At 40.9% G+C, this 20,481-nt stretch overlaps 1 protein-coding gene across 1 annotated transcript in view; it reads left to right on the plus strand.

Moving 5' to 3' along the window:
- SHTN1 (shootin 1) overlaps positions 1–20,481 on the plus strand; it is a 45,615-nt gene that overhangs the window by 20,202 nt on the left and 4,932 nt on the right. The window contains exons 8-15 of the mRNA XM_062496519.1: positions 7,025–7,171; positions 8,472–8,625; positions 9,690–9,795; positions 11,456–11,538; positions 14,429–14,538; positions 15,173–15,226; positions 17,710–17,830; positions 18,363–18,546. Coding sequence (XP_062352503.1) covers positions 7,025–7,171; positions 8,472–8,625; positions 9,690–9,795; positions 11,456–11,538; positions 14,429–14,538; positions 15,173–15,226; positions 17,710–17,830; positions 18,363–18,546 — 959 coding nt within the window. The remainder of the gene's footprint in view (positions 1–7,024; positions 7,172–8,471; positions 8,626–9,689; positions 9,796–11,455; positions 11,539–14,428; positions 14,539–15,172; positions 15,227–17,709; positions 17,831–18,362; positions 18,547–20,481) is intronic.

The following is a 20,481-nucleotide window of genomic DNA, read 5'->3' on the forward strand; positions in this document are numbered from 1 at the left end:
AATAAAAAAAAACTCAATACAGCTTTAATTATAGTCATGCTGCTGGCACCACCATAATATATATTTAATTAATCAAATGTGATCCAACTTCAAACATTAGAATTCATGCTCTTTAGAGGTTCTAAAGAAACTGAGTAAATATTGTCAGCTGTGGTGTGGAGAGGGGGAAGGAAAAGGAGAGAGGTTTTGAAGTAAGTCACAATCCATTGTGAAAGGTACAGGAATCTGCATAAAAGAACTAAATAAATAGAGTGTGTAAGGGGCGGAGGCATGGAAAAATATGTGCCTACCTGAATAAAACAGGGTTGTTAACACTGGAATCTTGGCAAGCTTAACCAGAATTCTAGTGTCAGGTTTTAAGAGACACTTGAAGATCTCTCAGCTGCTTGTGGAGCAGTTTATAAGAAAACAAAGGAAGGCAGAGAGTATCTTGAAGGCCATTGCAATAATGTAGAGATAGCCCTGAAAAGCGCTCTCCCACAAAGATGAGCAAAATACAATACATGCAGCCAAAGCAAGCCAAAAGCAGAACACGATGTAAGAAGCAAATTGAAACTCTTAGCAATGTAAAAATGTTGTTAGTTTAACAAAATAATATTGTATAAGTGGTTTATTAAGCATACATCCTGCCTTGCAACAGTATTTTGTAAAATTATTTTGGGGTTTAAGCCCAGCTTGGCAACTCAGCCCCACACAGCCACTTGCTCACCTTCCCCCCATAGGATGGGGGAGAAAACTGGAAGTTAAAAATGAGATAACTCCTGGGTTGTGCTAGAGACTTTCCTAAGTAAAGCTAAAGCTGCACCCAAAAGCAAAGCAAAACAAGAAATTCACATGCAGCTTACCATGGGCAGACAGATGCTCAGCCTTCTCTGGGGAAGCCGGGCTCTGTTAGGTACAGCAGCCACTTGGGAAGACAAACGCCATCACTCTGAATGTCCCTTTCTTCCTTCTTCTTCTTCCCCCAGCTTTACATGCAGAACATGATGCTCCATGGTCTGGACTGTCCCTGTAGGCGATTTGGGTCAGCTGTTCTGGCCCTGTCCCCTCCCAGCTCCTTGTGCACTCCCAGCTCATTCAGTGTGGGATGGGGTGAGGAGCAGAAAAGGCCTTGACTCCATGTGAGCGCTGCTGAATAATAATGAAATAATGAATTAGTAATGAAAATAATAATGAATAATGAAAATATCTTTCTTTAATCAATGTTTTCAGCACAAATTCAAAACAGCTGTAGTGAAGAAATACCAGCTACTGTGAAGAAAATTACTCTTCCAGCCAAAACCAACACAAGTGAACAGTTTATTATTAGTGTATGCTGGTGGAGAGAGAATCTCTGCACCTGAAGTGCTTTGGAAACCTCATGGAGAAGAAACAATGTGCTCTCAAAGTTGACATTGAGCTGATTCTTTTCCTGCCCTCTGTATCTTGGACAAATAGAAATGAAGTGTCAAACTGCTGAGCAGTTTGTGAGGTTTCCTTTCACTTCTGAGGCTGGAACAGGCTTTTGCTCAAAATGCACAACCGGAAAAAGAAAAGAAAGGTTTCCCAAGTGTTTATGGTAACCTGTAAAACAGTTTGCAGTTGAGAAGTTGAAAGGCTGCATTCAAAGGAACTGTGCTCCAGATGAATTAATTCAGTGAATCTCTAATGTGCATCGTTCATCTTTTCATTGACTTCCCTCCACAATTCTCACACCATCCTATAGCTGTTTGTGCTTTTAAGTAACCATTTCACAATGAAGTGTGTGTATTTAACTTGTTTTCCCTCAAAATACGTGCATCCCGTACCTGGGCCAGTGCAGAGCTGACTTTACTTACTCTGCGACTGAATCTCCCCATATTGAAAGACAAAGGTGGCTGTGAACTTGGGGAAAATCATTGTCACTCAGCAGGTGACTGCAGTATCTTGATGGCATGAGCTCCCAAAGACCTCTTCCTCAGGTGCATTTGTGACCTTTTGGGTTAATTTGTGAGAACTTTTGTATTAATATATTACATCTGTGAGTGGATACTGCAAAGCCCGCACTGGAGAAGCAGCTCTGTGCTTGCAAGCTCCACGCTCTGTGCTTTACTGAGGATAGTTCAACTGCAGCTGGTGTCTGAAGATAATTAATTTGCAGTCCAGCTGACTGAACTGGATTTAATAATTAAAGAGACATAAGTAGTTAGTACTTGAATTCTCCTGAGCTTGGATGTTATCACTTTTGAAGCATGATGTAATGCTAATATGTTTCATCAAGCATTTTCCCAGGAAGAGGCTTGGGGAATGGTAACAGATGTATGCTCTAGGAAACTCTTTGGTGTCTTTCCCTCCCCGTCTCCTTTGCTCAGGCAATTTGTCCGTGGGGAGAAGAAAGTGAAGATGTTTCCTCCTTTTTCATGTGGTGTATGATCTACTTGTGAATCTATTAGGTGGTGTCTAAATGCTGTAAGGCAGTGAGCATTAGAGAATGTATCACTGTGCTTCTACCATGACAAAAAGAAAACTGCAGGAAATGAAGAAATAAATAACAATAGAGATTATTTTTCCCCTGTATTTTGTGCAGTTATGCCTTATAAGTGAAGAATAGGTGCTGTAGTTTGAGAAACGCTTTTGTACAGAACAGGCTGGTAAAATAAATAATGATCGGTTTTTAAGGAAGTCACATTGTTGATGGGAATACAGTCTGCTCACACTCAAAAGTGCATGCTCCAAGCACCTCTGTGATGAGAAGCAAATGACAAAAAATAGGCTTAATTCATCTACTCCAATTCTCCTATTCTGGCTGAATTAGACATCTTCTTTTGAGCCACAAAACTTAGCAGTGCTGCAGCTTTGTAGATCTTTAGAAACAGTCCCTTCAGAAGCCGTCTGGCAATTAGCCAGGTAACTAAAATCAACTGGATTGTTTCTTTAGTGGTCAGAAGTATTACGAATCATCTGTGAGTGTCTCTTGGCTGTCCATGTTATGTATATGTCCTTTTTCATGGTCATACTGCTCACTTAATACAACTAGATTAGAATTTGACTCCACCAAATGAGTTTTGGTTTTTTTCCTGATTAGCCATTAAACTAAAAACCATACCTGAGGTTGTTTTTTAATCCTAACTTTAGAGCCACTTAGTGCCCTGTCTAGTCATAATTAGACATGATCACTCTGTCCTCCCCATCACATAAATCCTTCAAACAGCCTGTTCTTTTAGGGAGATACAAAAGCCTTGATCCTACCTCTCTTGGGACTCATTTGAAGTCTGAACACAATCTCTAAGGCTTCAGGGTGCACACAATGCAAAGGGCATCAGCTCCTGTAAACTGTGACAAATGTGAATGGGTTACCCTTCTGTGACTCACTGATTCCTCACTAGGTTCTGGAGGGGATGGGGCAGTGCTGCTGAGGATTGAAAAAAGGACCAGCTGCTCAGTTGAGTGATCTTCTGTTTGACACTTCCCAAGTTTGACTACCTTGCTTACTTACCTTTTGTTATTCTATTTATAATAGACAGTGTGCCACTGATTTTTATTTTACTTTATGCAACCCCTGATTACCTTATTAGAACAACACCTGCTGTATTAGGATATATTTCTCCCTTTGTACTGTAACAAGACAAAAAGGTTATTGCTCACAGCAAATACCCAAAGGATGTATAGGTGGTAGTGTAGCCATACATGGATATTAAGGAATTTCCTTTGTCATTGTTTTGCCCTTGGGAGAAGGGTTGGTTGGAAAGCATCCAGTTTTATCCTGAACCTTACTTGAACGACGGTTGGTATTCCCAGGGATTTGACACTAACAGAGTTGCTTTCTAACTTTTTTAATGAGGAAGAATTCCTTTTTCAGCCCTGCTGTAAGCAGAAAACAGCTGTAGTGAACGCTCTGTCGGGTAAGGGCCTAGAGCAAGGGGCTGAGAATGAGGTATGGCATCATTGAGGTCAAGGGAAAAACTTCTGTTATTTTCGTTCTCTTCTTCCCACCTCCCCAGTTCTTGTGAGAACTCTGTTGATGGAAAGTGGCCAGCTCCCAGATTTCCTGTACTTTGCAGCTTCTCTTTGTAAACTCAGGGAGAGGAAGATCTGTAACTGGTTTGCACAACAATGAGTAATTTGAAAAATTAGACTGGTAGGTGTAAGCAAGATGTTTTTCTTTGTGATCTGCCTTCAGCTGCAGGCGTGGCTTTCAGTAGATTCCTGCACTATCGACTTGTGTTTACAGCATTGATTGGGATGCTCTGCAGATAATTGTCTAGCAGGTGGCAAAGTCGGAACTAATCCATCAATTGGTTAAATTCCACCTAGTCCAAATAATCTTGTTAGAAGCTGTTTTGCCCTTTCAGCAGTCACTTTAATTAATATTCAGGGTTGTGCAGACAGGCAGGTTTCTGCCCTGCTGAAGCAGGAATTGATTTTTTAAATTTTAAGTTGAAATTAATTTGCGAGGGTCTTCTTTGTCCTATGTCAAACAGTGCAGCCTTCCAAAAGCTTGGAATCAGTACCACCAGCTAGCTTGACACAGCTGTCCTGTCTGGTTTTTGTCCCTTGCACTTAGAACATGTTAGTACTTAGAGAAATTGTGCAAGTAACTTCAGAGATGGGTGGGACTCCCTGTGAGAATTTGGTTCACACGTGTCTGAAGCATTGCCTTATAATCAAAAATTTTTTTCTGTGATGTTTTCAAGATACTTTAATACTATGAGCAGGAACATATTTGTGGTATCATGAAAGTAATTCATAAAGCTAATTTAAAATGCAGGACTTGATGTGAAAGCTTCTGAAGGAAAAGGTTTTCATCCAGGATTCAAAAGAATTTTTATCATTTTGTTGCAGAAGAACATGAAACAAAGTGAATATGAATTTTCTACACTTGGTGAAGTATCTGCTCAAGTTGAAGAAATCAAGTTGCTCTACTTGATTTCTTCTTGTTTTGGCAGCTTTCTGCTCCCTCAGGCTGGAACAACTCTGGTTGGATTTACTGGCAGAAACTTAGTGAATAAAAACCTGGAATTGATCACTTTAAACTATTTTTCAGGTTCAAAAAAAAAAGAAAAATCCAGGTTTTCACTTTGCTTTGAAACTTCACAGTGGGTAAACTGTGATATTTGCTGAAATTAACTTCTGTAGAGAGGTTGTTTTCTGTCATGGTTAAGTAACTCCTGTGAGTGACTTAACAGGAATATGGAAAACTTTTGAGACAGTATTGAGTTGTTTTGCAGTGATTTAGAGGCCTTTCTCAAGTATAATGTTCAAAGATGCTGTTTCTTTTGAGAACATGAAGTGTTAAATGAACGAGTTGCAATGCAAAGGCAAACCTTTATGGTTTGTTGTGGGTAGCTTTGATTCTGAAATTCTCTTACCCTTGATTTGTTTTTGCCACAGCCCTACTAGTATAAAGTAACATAAGCACAAATTGGTTTGACTGGCAGAATTTGGGGACAGAGAGCTGATGTCCAGTGCACATTTGACTTTGCACTCTCAACAATTTGTTCCTGTTTGCTTTATAACAAAGTGCAGCACCAGCACCTACATTCATGATTTCCTCTCCATCAAATGCTTCCAGTCCTTTGCTGCCTGTCCCCATGGCACAGCTTTGCCCAGTGGAGTGTTCATTGCAGGTTTTATTGGTATTAGGGCTGCATCAGTTGACTCCTCCTGGCATGCAGGGTCAGACAGGCTGCGAGGGGAGGTAAAAGTTCAGCACGGTCAGTGGTTTTCTCAGTCTGTCTGCACAGCTGTGCTGGGAGCTGCTTGCTGGGAAGGCTCAGCTGAAGTGTCTGTGCAAAGAATGCTTGCCATAAGCACCAGCTCACACTTAATATCTAATTGTATTACAAGAAATAAATCACAGAGCATTGCAGTGGCACCAGAGGAGAAGAAACCAATGTTGTATCTGTAATTCTGGTTTGCAAATAAACAGGATGGGAATCTGAAAAGATGTCATGGCACTTTTGTATTTCTAATAATTTATTCTTAAATTATCTCCTTGATTTGCTGAGCTCTGCAACAGTGTTTTTGCAGTCTGAGGGAGTATCTGCATTCTCAGGCTGTTCTCTGTTCTGCTGCCAGAAGTGGCTCTGCTGACCTGTGCACACTCACGTGAAACCTCAGCATGACCCCAGTCCCTGTTTGTGCTCTAAGAACAGGCACAGCTGAGTCTGTGGAGTGGAAGCCCACGTTGCCTGGGGGCAAACCTCTACCTGAAAGAGATGTCAAGGTGTAGAATAAATTCACTAGGAATTTTTTTGTTGGGAAGCAATCTTTTTTTTTTTCCCCAAGTTCATTGGAGGAACAGATCTCTTGGGGAAACTGCATATGCTGACAGCTTCTGCACCTCTTAAGTGAAGCCTAGAGACATGTGTGATGTTTTTATCAATATCAGGTCTCTAGACCTTCTGATTTTTGCCCAGCCCCCAGAATGTATTCCTTTGCCACATAAAAATGTAACTTGGGAAGAGGAAGGAACACAAGGATCAGAGCTAAAAGGCTGAAATTATCCTAAGAAGCCTTTTCCCAGGGCAAATGCCTACACCGATTACACAGACATGGACTGAAATTTGTTTCCTGAAGAAATTAATTTCCGTCATTCATGTATCCAGCTAACACTCAAGTAAGTGGCTTTATGCCAGGCTAGCAGATGTGTTTGAGGAGATAGCCTATGAATTCATAGGCATTTTATCTTCCACCTAGAGTTCTTTTTGTCTTTCCAGAGCTCCCAGAATAGGGCTCAGATTGTTCCCATTTCCAGGAAACAGAACTGAGAGGTGTATTTAAATTCTGAATGCTGCCAAAATGTGGGTAATTGAGGTGTAACACCGGGTGGATCTGAGAAATTACCTGGTTCTTTTCAGTGTAAGTTTAGCTCTTGTGAATTTGCACTCCAACTTCCTTTCCCCTTCTTTTCCCCTTCCTTTGCCCTTCCTTCTCAGTTTCTTCCTCATTATTCCTACCACATTAACATGATGTTAATACCCCACTTTCTTTCCAATTGCCATTTTAGCATTAGACTATGCCTCTCTGACTGTTGTTTTTGTTTGGGGTGGTCTTGTTTTGTCAGATGTTTATTGAACAGAACAAGATGAAAAGGCAGAGTCAGTTGCTTCTGCAAAGTTCTGCTCCTGATCAACAGCTTTTGAAGGCTTTGGATGACAATGCTAAGCTAACCCATGCTTTAGAAGAAGAGAGGCTTCAACACCAACAAAAGGTAGAACAGAATTTCTTTTCATCTCATCCAGAAGTCTGTGAAAAGCTCCTGAATTTAAGGAGTGCTGTGTCTTAATTACATTCAGAATTACTTGAGATCATATCCCCTGTAAGAGCAGCCAGTTTAAGAATTAAATTTCAGAGAAGGTTGTGTTTCCCTTCTTTTGAGTCACTGTTCAGATACGAGTACAGAACTAAAGAGCCTGAAGGCTCTGGTTTAGGTAAATACTTTGTTCTGGGTGCCAGTAAAGTGCAGTTACAGGTAATGAGTCAGGTTCCATTAAGTGAAGAGATGACAAGAGAATATTTTGGACATTGAGTAATACAAAGGGTGTCTTGGGGATATAAGGAAAGACCACAAGGTGAGAGGGAGGCAGTGCACATTAGTGGTCTGGGTTTTGCTGAACAAATGGATGGGGGAAAGCCAGACATACTGGAGTGGGGAAGTGTAAGGTGAATTTGCAAAGTGGTATGAGAGGATCTAAACTGATAGAATATAAACATATATTCTCTAAAACTGGAGTAGATCAACCTCTTTACTGGGAGAAATCACTGTTGCTTTCCCAGGAAGGCCTGAAAATGAGCTTTGCTTTAGCCCTGAGGCCTGTTCCTAAAACTCTTGTTAGTTGAGTAACACTAGGGATTGGTAAACAATTCCTGTCCTTCCATCAGTGCAGCAGTACTATCACTATGCAATTTCAAATGCTCTGAATGAGTATTTTGGAAGAATAATTGCCACTTCATAGAAAACCTCTGCATCTTTGGCTACTTCGAAGTCTAGAGCAAAATGTATATATTCAGGAAGCTGTGAAGTTACTGCTGCTCTGCATCTGAATGCTGCCTCTGAATCAGATATTCCATAATTCCCCCTGTATGAGGCATCTGCATGTGTTGAGACAAGGGAGTTTAAATAATGAGCTTGTCAGTGGAAGCAGTAAGAGAACAAAAATGTCAATGTTCTCGTGCTTCAAATGAGGAAATGTTCTGAAATTAAATTCTAAATATGTGATTAAAAACTCTATAAAAAGAAAAGGGAACAATGTAAAGCTTAAGTACTTTGGAGCTGAAAACATATTTTAAAGAAGAGATGAAGCAAGTTGAGGTCATAACAGAAAATTCTGACATCTCTCAGAAGTCTTTTAAGCTCTCATTCAAAAATGTCCCTTTTTCTGGGACTTGTGCTTTACTCCTGTACTAAATCATGATGTTTTCAGGCATAACTGTGCCTAGTGGGTTGTTTGTCAAAGGGATAACAGAAAATGCCTTTTATTGTGGTGAATGCTCTTGTTTACCAACTGCAGATTAAAGAATTAGAAGAGCAGCTAGAGAATCAGTCACTGCATAAGGAGATTAGTCGCCTTAAACAGCAACTAGAACTTTTGGAAGAAGATAAAAAAGAACTGGAGCTGAAGTGTCAGCATGCAGAAGAAAAAGTTAGAGACCTAAAGCATTCAGGTAAAATTGTGTAATGACCTTCATTTTAGGGTTAAAATGTACGTGTGTGGGATGGTTGGTGCACATCTCTATTTGAGACCCCAGAAGCTTTTGTGTAGCTGGGATCCAGACCTTTGCTTCACTAGACAAAGTACAGCAGCTGCCTTCAGCTGCAGAACAGCTGTGTCCAAAATGTGTGTGAAGGAATAACCTTGTGAAACCTGTAAGGAGCAAAAATCCTGTTGTTAGGTTGCCCTGAGTCTTACAGATGGATAAATATATGGGAATGGGTGTCTGTGTGAAAGACACAAAAGATGATAGCTGGACTTTTAAGTCACTCTGTTGATTTTTAATTTGTTTGCCTTTTAGAATTTAAAAGCAAGTTTAAAGTACTGTAATTTTAATTTGAATCCATCATTGCAAGAACAAAGAACCATATCCATTTTGGAAATCATATTCTTACTTCTGCCATAACCTACTGTACACAGAACAATTGCTAAGGATTTCTGCAACTAAAAGAAATTCAAGACTTTTTTTTCTCCTGTTTCTACCCTTCCCCAGTTAATTATATTTGACAGCATTTCAAGTGCAGAAAAGTAATTTCCACATTTTAAGTTTGACATGAAAACAAGAGAAAAAAATCCATTCTGCCATGACCCAATTTCGACCATTTTTCTGGGGAAAGCCCACACCATAAGCAAGTCAGAGATAAGTCTGGAGGTTGAAATTGTCTATTTCTTTCATCTCTTGTTAGTTCATTCTCAAATACAACCTCAGATAGACAGTTCCAGAAATGGCATCAAGTTTTCCCTGCTCTATCATTTTATATTAGGAATCCTGTGTGAGGGAGAGTTCTAGTTTCAGTAGTAACTCAGGTTGGAGGCAGCTGTTTTAATGGGAATCCTGTGCATTGTTCTTGGTAGAAAATGTCAAAAAATGGGCTTCTGGCAACTGTGTGGTTTAGTTCTTGTTTGTTCTTTAGTTAATTAATAGAGGTTTTTTTTCTTAAACCATCAGAGTTGTGTTTTATAGGAGATGAGAGGACCCAAGAGCTCACTGTGGTTTGTTTTCTTGCTCCTGTGCAGTTGATGAACTTCAGAAGCGAATCCAGCAGTCTGAAAATCCTGCCCCGCCGCCTCCACCGCCTCCACCCCCACCTCTCCCTCCTCCTCCTCCTCCCAACCCCATCCGGTGAGTGCTCACACCCAGGGCACAGCAGTGCTGCTCTGCAGAAGCAGAATTCCTTACATCAGCTGGCATCCAAGCAGGAAAAGTGTCTTTAAAAGAAAAAACATTTTCTCCACCTGTCAGGGGCTCCTGAGCAGCAGGACATGCTCAGTGCCCCACCTGCCCCCAGCCTTAACCCCTGACCAATTCTGAACAGCCTGACAAAGTGTCTAGATTGTGACTCTGGAGAAGGAGGGATACCTGTCTCCTCTTAAGTTTAGGAGATTATTTTTTTTTTCTGTTCACCTGATAGCAGTAATTATAGACTTGTGAAATGCTTTCTATTGCCAAGAAAACTCCTTTGAACCAAAGGATATGTTAGATTATTGTGTGTCCCTTCATGTCAGATACCGATGATGAAAATGCAGACTCCATTGAGTTCCCACAATTACTTTCATAAGTTAAAAAGGAGGGGGAAAAAAGAAAATCACCACCCAGTCATCAAGCAGTTTTGGGCAAAATTACCAAAATTTGGCTTGATTTCTGCAAAGGACTATAAAAGAGGATGACCAGTCTGTGCTGATGTATTAGGCATTACACCAAAATGAATTAACTAAACACTGAAGGATGCTTAGTTAATTTAAAAAACTCAGCTAATCTTCATGTTGTCTGCTTGGTTTAAAAATAAATAGACTTTGGTGGCAGTTTGTAACCTTCTGTAATAGAAATTACATCCAGTCTTGTTAACTGCTGTGCTAAACATATGAATAGATGTGATTATTGGGGGAGAATTCATCCCTTTGTGCACCTTGCATTGTTTTTAGAAACTAAACCTGTTCAGAAAGATTGTGTTTGCCCTTTGCTTCTTTCATGTCCATTAACTCATTTAACCTGCTTGCTCCTTTCTCACTGATGAATAGCATAAATTAACTGTTCAGGGGTGTTGTGGGATTTTTTGTTTAAATTTGTGCCCTTTACTGTTTGGAATAGGTGAAACTATTAACTTTAAGCCCTGTAGTAGCAAACGCAGATTACTTCCTCATGCACTGTGATGTGCATGTGGATCGAAGTTGTTTTAGAGCATAGGCACTGGATGTTGCAGTTTTCTGTTTTGACCTTTTAGGCAGGGTTGTCACTGTGCTGTGTCAGGAATGAGGTTCAGTAGGGAGTGACTGGCCTTACTGACACGTCAAATGTGCACAGGAGCTTGTTCTTGAAGATAAATCATTTTCTGGTGTGGACTTTTTCATTGTGAATATAGTGAGGGGATAATTACTTGACACTGTAAGAAGATTACAAACTTGGAAATGGTGAGCAGATACTGATCACCATGTTTAAGTGTTCTCTGGAGAACAATACTTCAACATCTACAGCTCTTCTTTCTGTTTATTATGCTGGAACAGCTTCTGTTTGTCATGTATCACAATGAGACACTGGCTTTTAATATTCAAATCTGGAGTGTTTTGATTTGTGCCTAATGCTTGTTAAAAAGAAATAAATTTCTCTGGTGCATTTTGATGGGAAGCATTGTGGGGGGTAATTCAGTGCATCTGCATTCAAGAACCATTAAGGGAGTCTTTTATAAGAGGCTGTATAATCAGGTATCAGCAGGCTGGTGGTGTCAGGCTCTGACAGTGGGTGACCCAGGACAGAATGACAATCTGCAGTTTCATTTCCCCCCAAGGTCTCTCATGTCAATGATTCGCAAGAGATCTCACTCCAACACCAATGTGAGCAAGAAGGAGAAACCTCCTCAGCAGGAGTCAGGTATGGCTCATCCCTTCTCCAGCCGTGTGGGTTATCCCCTGCTACTGCAGGAGAAGCTTCTGGAAAGGAGCTGGGGGTGAAGATGGTGGTTCAGATGTCAGCATTAACTGCAGCTCTCCGTGTCCCAGCACATTCCACTGCCTTGCAGTCCAGAAATGGGATTGCAGCCCAGGAATATGTGCACCGAGATGAGAAGTGGGATCTTTGGTACTATAGCTTTGGTACTTCTATGATGGGTGGCTGAGGACTCTGGGCTTGTCTGGTTCAGTGAAAAGGAGGCTGAGGAGTGACTTTACTGCTCTTTGCAGCTCCTGAGGAAGGGATAGGGAAAGGGAGGTGCTCAGCTCTTCTTCCTGGAATCCAGTGACAGAACACATGGGAGTGTTCAAAACTGCATCAAGGAATGCTTAAACTGGACATAAGAAAGAATTAATTTATGGTGAGAATGGCCAGACGCTAGAACAGACTTCCCAGAGAGGTGTTTGCAACTTTTTGAGGCCCTTAAGAGCATGGTCTAACTTTTGGTCAGCCCTGAAGTGGTCAGGCTATCAGACCAGATGGTCACTGCAGGGCCCTTGCAACTGAAACATTCTCTTGTATTCTACTGCAAACTTCCTTGAGACCCCAAGTAATTTTGTGTGGCCCTCATAGCCATCCATCTCTGCCTCCACAACTGAACTGGTCATCAGCATCCAATTTACTTTTTCCCAGAGGATTTGAGTACGAACAGTCTTTGAGGCTGCAGGTTAAAAACCTCAAGGGAAGACCTAGGACTTGCTGTAACTGGAGGAAAGTTCTAATCTTCCTGCTTGAGCTGCAGCATGTGCAGGGCTTTGTGCTTTCCACAGGTTACCAGGAAGAGGCAGAAGACCAAACCTACAAGCATTAAATAGAGGGCAGGTTATATTCAGCACAATACAGGGAAATTTCTGAATTTCCACACAACAATTTCTTCTGTCCAGAGCCTCTCCATAGAGCTTGTTTGTAAAATACTTTAGTTTTCATCCCTCAATTCATATCTTGTGAAATTACCACTAAAAGCTGACTGTAATTCTAATCCTTTAATAACACTGAAAACCTAAAACAAAACAGTCTTGCACTAAGGTGGCTCTGCATGCAAAGTAACAGCTGAAATTGCATTTTATTGTTGTTAATGGAAGCTGGAAACTTAGTAGGTTGAGAACAGGAGTTAAGTACAGATTTACAAATGACTGTGAGTGCCTGAAGAGTCAGAGCTAGTTGGATAGGCATTGCCAGTTAAATAACCAAGGGTTTTCTTGCTGTTTCTCTCTTCCTTCTGAAACAGCAGGAGTTTGTTTGTAGTGAATTGCTTAACTCATTTGCTGCCACTTAAACAAAGAAGGGAACCTGGCTGAAATTACAGGATATAACTGTTAAAAAAACCCCTGCTGTTAGCAGACTAATGGTATGCAAGTCAGGCTGGATTGTTGCATGGAACCAACAGGCAGGAACTAAAGTATTACTCCTCCCTTTTTCAGGTGAACTGAGGAATGGAGTGACTTGGGCAGGTCCCTGGGGGAATTTCTGGGAACTGGTTACCAGTCTGAGAGAAACAAGGCTGTTGGTGTGGATAGAACAGTTAGAGAGATGACCTGGTACTGAGATCTCTGATGAAGAGTCAATCTTGCCTTTCAGTAGGAGCCCAATTATGGTGCCTTGATGTGTCAGGATTCCTTACCTTGAAGTGTCCTAGATGTTTTGATTACACCGTTTTGTTGGGATTGTCAGTGATTGCAGGAAATACTATGAAATTCACTCTAAGTTCTCTACTCCCCCATTCTTTCATTATTTTTTAGTAAACTAGCAGTTCTGACCTTTCTTCAATTACATGTGAACTGCTTTTCCTCTTAATAGTTGAGATGTTCTTAAAATAAAAATTTTAGAAAAGGAGAAAGTTCTTTCTTGATCTAGTTATTATATCAAACTTGAGACTTGTTTTGACCCCTTTTAAGGACTTAGAATGAGTGGTTTCTATCCCATACCACCAATTAAGCTTTTATATTTGAAACAGTCTGTTTGTGAAATTAAAGCCTGACATTAAATCGGCTTAGAATACAGAAACCACATTTCTATGAATCATCAATAGCACCCTGACAAGTGAGGGAACAGAAGTCTTTTTTAAATTCCTGTTACATAAGGTACAAGGTTGCAGCTTTGAATAGCATCAACCCTATTTCTCCAAGTATTTGCTTAAAGTGTTCTTCCCCCCTCCCCTTTCTGGTATGTTAAGGGTCTTTTCTTTTGTAATCCAGAATGCTGATAAGTTAACAGGTATTATTTAGGTTCATCACTGAGCTTCCCATGTCATCGGAATATTTTGCAGTCCTGATACCAAATCTCTTGAAAAAATGCAGCCATTTCCTTTCATGGTATTTCAGTTTTTCCCTTTAACTTGATGCAGTGTTTTGGAAGGGGTGGGTTTAGTTCAGGCTGAGGTGTTGGTGTGCTGTTCCAGCCAGGTCCCCAAACCCGTGTGACATGGGAGACATGTTTGGGAGTCACAGTCATGGGGCATTGTCAACTTCTCCTGTGTCAGTGGAGCTGTGGAAATTTCTGCTGAGCCACAGTGGAAGCAGAGCTGTGTTCTTTCAGTCCCTGGTTCTTCAGCCTAGAGCACTGAGCTTTTGCCATTCCCAAACAGCTGAGGAGCTTTGCATTTTTCAGGATGTGTGCCCTGCTTCTGTCCAAACTTCTGCAGTTGGGCATTTGCAAAGTCGGGATCCTCAGTGCAGAATGGCATTTTATCCTTGGGACAGCTGAGCTGATAGCAAAGCTTCCTGTATCCAGAACAAGAACATGTTTTTTACTTTGTACCATTTCTCTGCGGTTCCTGTCTGAAATGTGATCTGCTCTTTGACTTCTGTAGCAGGTGAAGAAGTTACAGATCTGAAGAGGCAAGCTGTGGAAGAAATGATGGACAGGATTAAAAAAGGAGTTCACCTGAGACCAGTCAACCAATCAAGCAGGCCTAAAATAAAGGTTTGGAATAAGTAGCAGACCAATAATTTTAGCTAAGTACAGAAATTTACACTGAAAATAAACTTCTGTGTTAAATATTCAGAAGAATACATTTTTTCCCCCTCATTTACTTTGCTTGATTTTGGATAAAATTCATTAGAGCAGCATATACCTGAAGAACAGAAAAAAAAAAAAAAGAAGACTGAAGGCAGCAGTAAATAAGTAAAGACTAGTTTCTTTGACACAGAAAGGAAGCTTGTAAACAAACAGCTGCTAAGAAACAAAAAGCACAGAGAGAATGCCTGAAGTGGTTAAACAGGGTAATCAACAAGTAGACTGCATTAGCTTTTTTTTTTTTCTTTTATGCCACACTTAGACCTCATACCTGAATGTAGCTACTGTAGAGCATTGCCTACCTCCTTCACAAATGTGTAGTAGATGTATAGTCTGTGATTCACAGTGCTGAGAGCTGAGGCTCTTCTCTTCATCTGAGTAAGGGAACAGATGAAATGTTGGCCCTGTGCCCACGGGAGGAGGTGACACACACCCACAGGCCTGGGCAGCAGCCCCTGTGTGAGGTCTGTCTGCAGGTACAGAGTTTATCCTGGGCTGTTTCTTGTGGCTTTTAACATTTGTGTGTTGTGTTTGTTTACAGCCAGAAACACCAAAGCCCTCTGAAAGTGCAATGAAAGAACTAAAAGGGATTCTGGTAAGAGAAAGTTCATATTTCATTTTCTTCTCATTAAGCTGACAGGGGCTTCTGGGAAAGTTCTGCATTTTGGTTTGAAGCCATAGAGCAGTTTTGGAGAAAATCCCTCAATTCTACCTTTGACATTGGTTTTGGTCTTACTAGGAGAATTTGTTTTTGCACTGTGCTCTGGGTTTGTGTGCTCCTGCCACTAGAGGGGATTTTGTGGTCTGTGTCTGCCATAGATTCTTTGGAAACTTTCCAAATACTCACAGTGGGGATGCTTGGGGATGGAGAGGCAGCTGGGTATCTGTATCTAGTCCAAGGTAAGGCCCCTAAGAGTAAATGTTACATAAGAGTAGATGCCATCAACTGGTCTCTTTCCTGTGGCACCAGATTTCTTGTTAGTGTAGGTGAAGTTTAAATAAAGCAATGGTCTGGTCTCTGGTCTGTCTGCATTTATATGTAAAAAAATGGATTCTGAATAGCTGTCCACATAACCCTTTATCACAAAATAAAAACATTAGACATGTTTGGTCCAGCTGAGAGCAATGTGCAAGGTTTGCTCCTGTTGTGTCCTTTACTCATGTGTTGCATTGTTTGTTTTTAACTCTTTGCTTCTTTTGCACAAGAGCTAAAATTGAATCCGTGAGAAGGAGCTGTAGTTCTTGCTCTCTGACTTCTGTAACCCTGAAGCTTTTCAAGTGCCACTTTGGTATGTCAGGTGAAATTCTGCCAGTGTTGAAGCAAAATACTTCACTTCCACTCTGCAGAAGGTGAAGCTAATCATTCTCATCATCCTGTGGTTAAACAGTCCTTACAGAAAAGAGTTCAGTGGTGTTTTGGGGGATGCAGGACAGTCCAGCAGAGTGTAGCCACAGCCTCTGTTGTGATTTAAAATCAGCAGAGGGGCACCAGTGATGTGTTAAAGTTGTTCTCCAGTCATGTGAAAGCAGGGGAAAAAGGGAAGAAATGGTCTAGAGAGTCACCAGACCCTAATACCCTAATTAGAGGGACACATAATTAAATATGGTGGTAAATAGGAAAGGAAGAAAATGCAACACTGAGACTGTGCTTTAAGCAGAATTCCATAATTACAGGAGTAGTGGGATGTGGTGTGCTGTTTGGACCAGGGAGGGTTGGACAGAGCTATCCTGCCCAGGGTCCTTTCGTTCTCTAATAGCTGTTTTATTTCTCCAGCACTGTGTCACTGACATCAGGGGACATTGATTGTGCACTTCAGAGGGAGCAGGGAGAAACCTGCAGGCACTGCACTTCTGTGTCAGGCTCGTTGCTTTTGAGCCTTTCAGGGCATTTGCAGTACAAGACAAACTGTATAAAATGCAGCTCCAGTCTGTTCTTGAGAGCAGTGATTATGCACAGTCAGACAACAAACATGGGGGTGGAATGTGATGGAGTAAACATTTGTTGTTACTATGCTAATTATGCATTTTGTGTGGACCCCCATATAATTGTTACAAACAAAACACATTTATGTTGTGCAAATTCCAGAGTTTGAGTGACTCCCTTTTTTGAGTTGCTTTTGTACATGTACATTTGTACAGATCTGGAACATACTACAAATAAATAACCTGCTCAGTTAAATTTCAAACAGTTTTGAAGGAAATTTTTTTAAACTTCTAGTCAGAAGTGAAGAATTAAGAGCTTCTTTGCAGGGCTCCTGAAAACAGCACAGTTTTTGCAACTTGCAGTGCTGTTTGCTTTTGTCCTTGGCTATTTCTACTCAAAAGTTATGTGCTCATCAACAGAAGATGTCAACAGAATGTTATGTACGGTCTGGAAAAATGTTGTATGAGTCTTGCAGCTTCACTGATACCACATGCTAGCCTTGATATAAGGCAGTAATAGTATTTATTTATGTTCAATATGTATAAAAAAACTGTTTCAGTTTGAGATCTAACTCTGTGCAAAGAAAGAAGCCTTGAAGTATATGGATATAGGGTGAGGTTTATGGCAGATCAGCTACATTATAGGTTATAATATGCTGCAGTTTTAGCTGATAGATACTGACTTCTGCAGATACCTGTATACACCAAGATGCAGCAGCACAGGACCATGCTAAAGGATAAGACCCACTAGAGCAATAAAAGATGGATCTGTGGCTTTTTGCTAACAGAGGTTAATTATGTGCATGATAACTCTCGAGCAGTTTCTTAAGATCCTTTAAATGTTAAGAGGGAGGAAGTTGGCAGATTCCTGCAAACATCAGAATTCTTTCATCAGTGGCAGGGCCAAGGCATCTCTCTTAAGCCTGATCTCAACCTCCTAGTGTGTATTGAGTGTGGTTTATCCCTACATCATTGATCCAAGTCATGGTAGGGATGGTGAGCAGGTCCCAGATGCTCCTGCTGTACCGATGGAAGAGCCTGGCACGCTGCTCTAGAACTGCAGTGTGAAAGGTTCTGAAGATTCTGTGCACATGAGCTGCTTGGCAAGGTATAATCTGTCCTTAGGGAGTTTCTCATGACTTTTTCTTGCTGTAGGAAACACTGAATAAATCCACCAGTTCCCGAAGCTTGAAGTCCCTTGAAACAGACAGTGGTGAAACAGAGCTGGAACGAGTGCTGCGACGCCGGAAAGTGACCACTGACCAGGACAGTGGCAGTAAGTGCTGGATTTCAAAGGAGTCCTCCTCCTCTCCCTGCATTAAATGACTCTTGAATCTCTGCATTCTCTTCCAGACCACTGCCATTGCAGCCATTGTGGAGAACTTCACCTTCTTCTAGAGTGACTCCCTTCCCTGTCTCACCTGTTGCTTTTCATCCCATTTTCTCCAAGAGATGCTTCTGTCAGAATTTTCTGCACACACAGACACACACTCGGATTCCTCTTTCCAGCCTGGAGCTCAGATGTCATTGCTGGAGTTATTGCTTGAACCTGCTGTGAAAATACTCTTGAAAGTAATGCTAGCCAGAGAAATGATATTTCAGGCTGGTGATTTGAATTAACCTCCTCTGCAGACCAGGGGTCTGCAGCTTTTAAGCTGTGCTTTGATATTTTGATATTCTTTTGCGCTGGGCACTGTTCATTAAAATTCCATTTTGATTTCTGCAGTTAGCTTGAGTTCTGCTCTGCTCTTGTGCTGTTTCTAGACCAGTCTGGATAACAGAATCATTAAACTGTATTTGGGTTTTAGGTCCCACTGGAATCTTGGCTACATCAGAATCAAAGTCTCTGCCTGTGCTGGGTTCAGGACTCAGTGCCCCCCAGGCAGCATTGAACAAGAAAGATGTGGAGACAGAATTCACTTCCAAAGTACCCAACTCAGGTCCTGTCCCCAACCAGCCTAAGGGTGCTACAGGCTCCAGGCCTACTTTACAGTAAGTAGAATATGGATTTCTAGATACATTTTAGTACAAGATGTGTTTAGCTGGTGTGTTTGGAAACTGATTGAATATCAGTTTTGGTTAACAAGATAGATCTACAGTCTGCAGCTGTTTACCACTGACTCCCCAAATCATTTGCAGTCTCATGTGAAAGGAGAAATTAAATTCTCTGTAATAAAGTTCTTTCCCTCTAAAACCTGTGAACATTCTTCAAAAAATGTTCATCTTGTCTGTCAAAAAAACTCCCTCAAGAGATTTTGAGGAATAACAAGGTTGAGGGCTTTTTCCCTCAGAAGAAGGAAAGTAGTTATATTAACTCCTTCCCAAGAAGAGGGATGGTAGTTATATTAACTCTTGATTAAAAGTAGTTCTGGGAAGTATTTTAAAAAATGCAGTCATGTGAGTCATCTTGGTCTATATGCTGGTGTTCAGGGCAGTTTCTGTTGGACCAAAATGAATCCTGATTATTACTCTTAAAAATTTGTTGGTAAAAATCGTTAATTACCTTGAAATCTCAAGTTTAAAAAAAAGAAAAAGGTGCTGTGTTTGCACAGATGAGCTGCAGAATCTTTCATCACAGCAAATTGAAACCAGAATCAATGTTAAACATACTCCAGCAGTATTTATTTCAGATTCCCTGGCAGATTGGTTTGTTCTCCAGCAATACCAGGTTCCTTTTGGAATTAGGCTGTGCACTTGCTTTGGTTGCCTTGCCAGTTTGTCATTTCAAGAGAAGGAAAGTGATAAGACAAATCAGATTGGCAAAATATTGTAGTTACGGTGAATTAAACTTCTGATTTCCTGTTCTGTCAGTTAGAAAATACCACCAGTACCAATTCTAGCAGGTCTCCATTGCTTTGTTCAAAGGAAGAAATCATGACAAATGAGCTGAATATTCAGTTTGCTTCTATTTTTATGAACTGATACTTTACTCTTATGCAGGTACTTTCATAATTTATTTTTGAGTGGATAAAGGGCCCAATTTCCTTTTGTGCTCTACAGTTGTATTAATTCCCACAGAAAATTAAAAGCAGGATGGCTTTTCAATCATATGTATTTTCCCCTTTTATTTCATCTAAGTATCCTTAAGAATAAAAATGATCTTCATTTTAATTTAATCAGAAAGATCAAGATATTTTCAACAGTTGTTTTGACACAATAATGAATAATGCCATTGCATTTTCTTGAATTCCTACCCTTGACAGAAAGGTGAGGTTGTTCCTGAAAATTGTGTTTGTAGTTTGTGGATTTCTACAATTTTGAACAAACCAGAAAATACAAGCAACTCCTGCCACCTTTTGTGTACCTTTATTCCACCGAACTAAGTGGAAATTGCATTTACAAGAAAAGAAATGAAATAATTGCAGGCCCCAAGGTCTCGCAGAATGCGTGGTGAATTGACAGTGAAAAGGATCTTGCTTTGACAGTCACAGTTGTTATATGTTATAAAAGCATATGTGAGGCTCAATTTATTTCTCAGCTTGCCTATTCAGTGACATCCCAAACACACATTTCACTTTAATTTATCTGTTTAAAGCATTAAAACAAATGTGGTGGGCTGGAGTCCTTAGTGCTGCAGGGCTTCCTTTCACTGAGTCACTGGTGTAAACCTGCTTAATTGGGAACACTCATCCTTAGGGATGGATTTCCAGCGAGAGAGAAGCTGCTGGGGCTCTCCTACTCCTGTGTGTCCAGGCTGGCAGGAGCAGCAGGGATAACCAGGGATAACCAGGCCCCACACCACCTTACAGGGCAATTGCTTTTCTTTTCTCTCCTGGGTCCTGTTTGCAGCAGAGGTTGGTAGAAGCAGCCTCCAGACTCCAAGGTGTGAAAGCACTGTTGGAAACAGGGCTCCTTGGAAGCAGGCAGCAGAGGGGAGTTCATCTGGCCAGCAGCTCTGACATCTTGGCTCTGTAATTAGGCAGTTTT

This window comes from Cinclus cinclus, chromosome 7, assembly GCF_963662255.1.
Source record: "Cinclus cinclus chromosome 7, bCinCin1.1, whole genome shotgun sequence".
Lineage (NCBI taxonomy): Eukaryota > Metazoa > Chordata > Aves > Passeriformes > Cinclidae > Cinclus > Cinclus cinclus.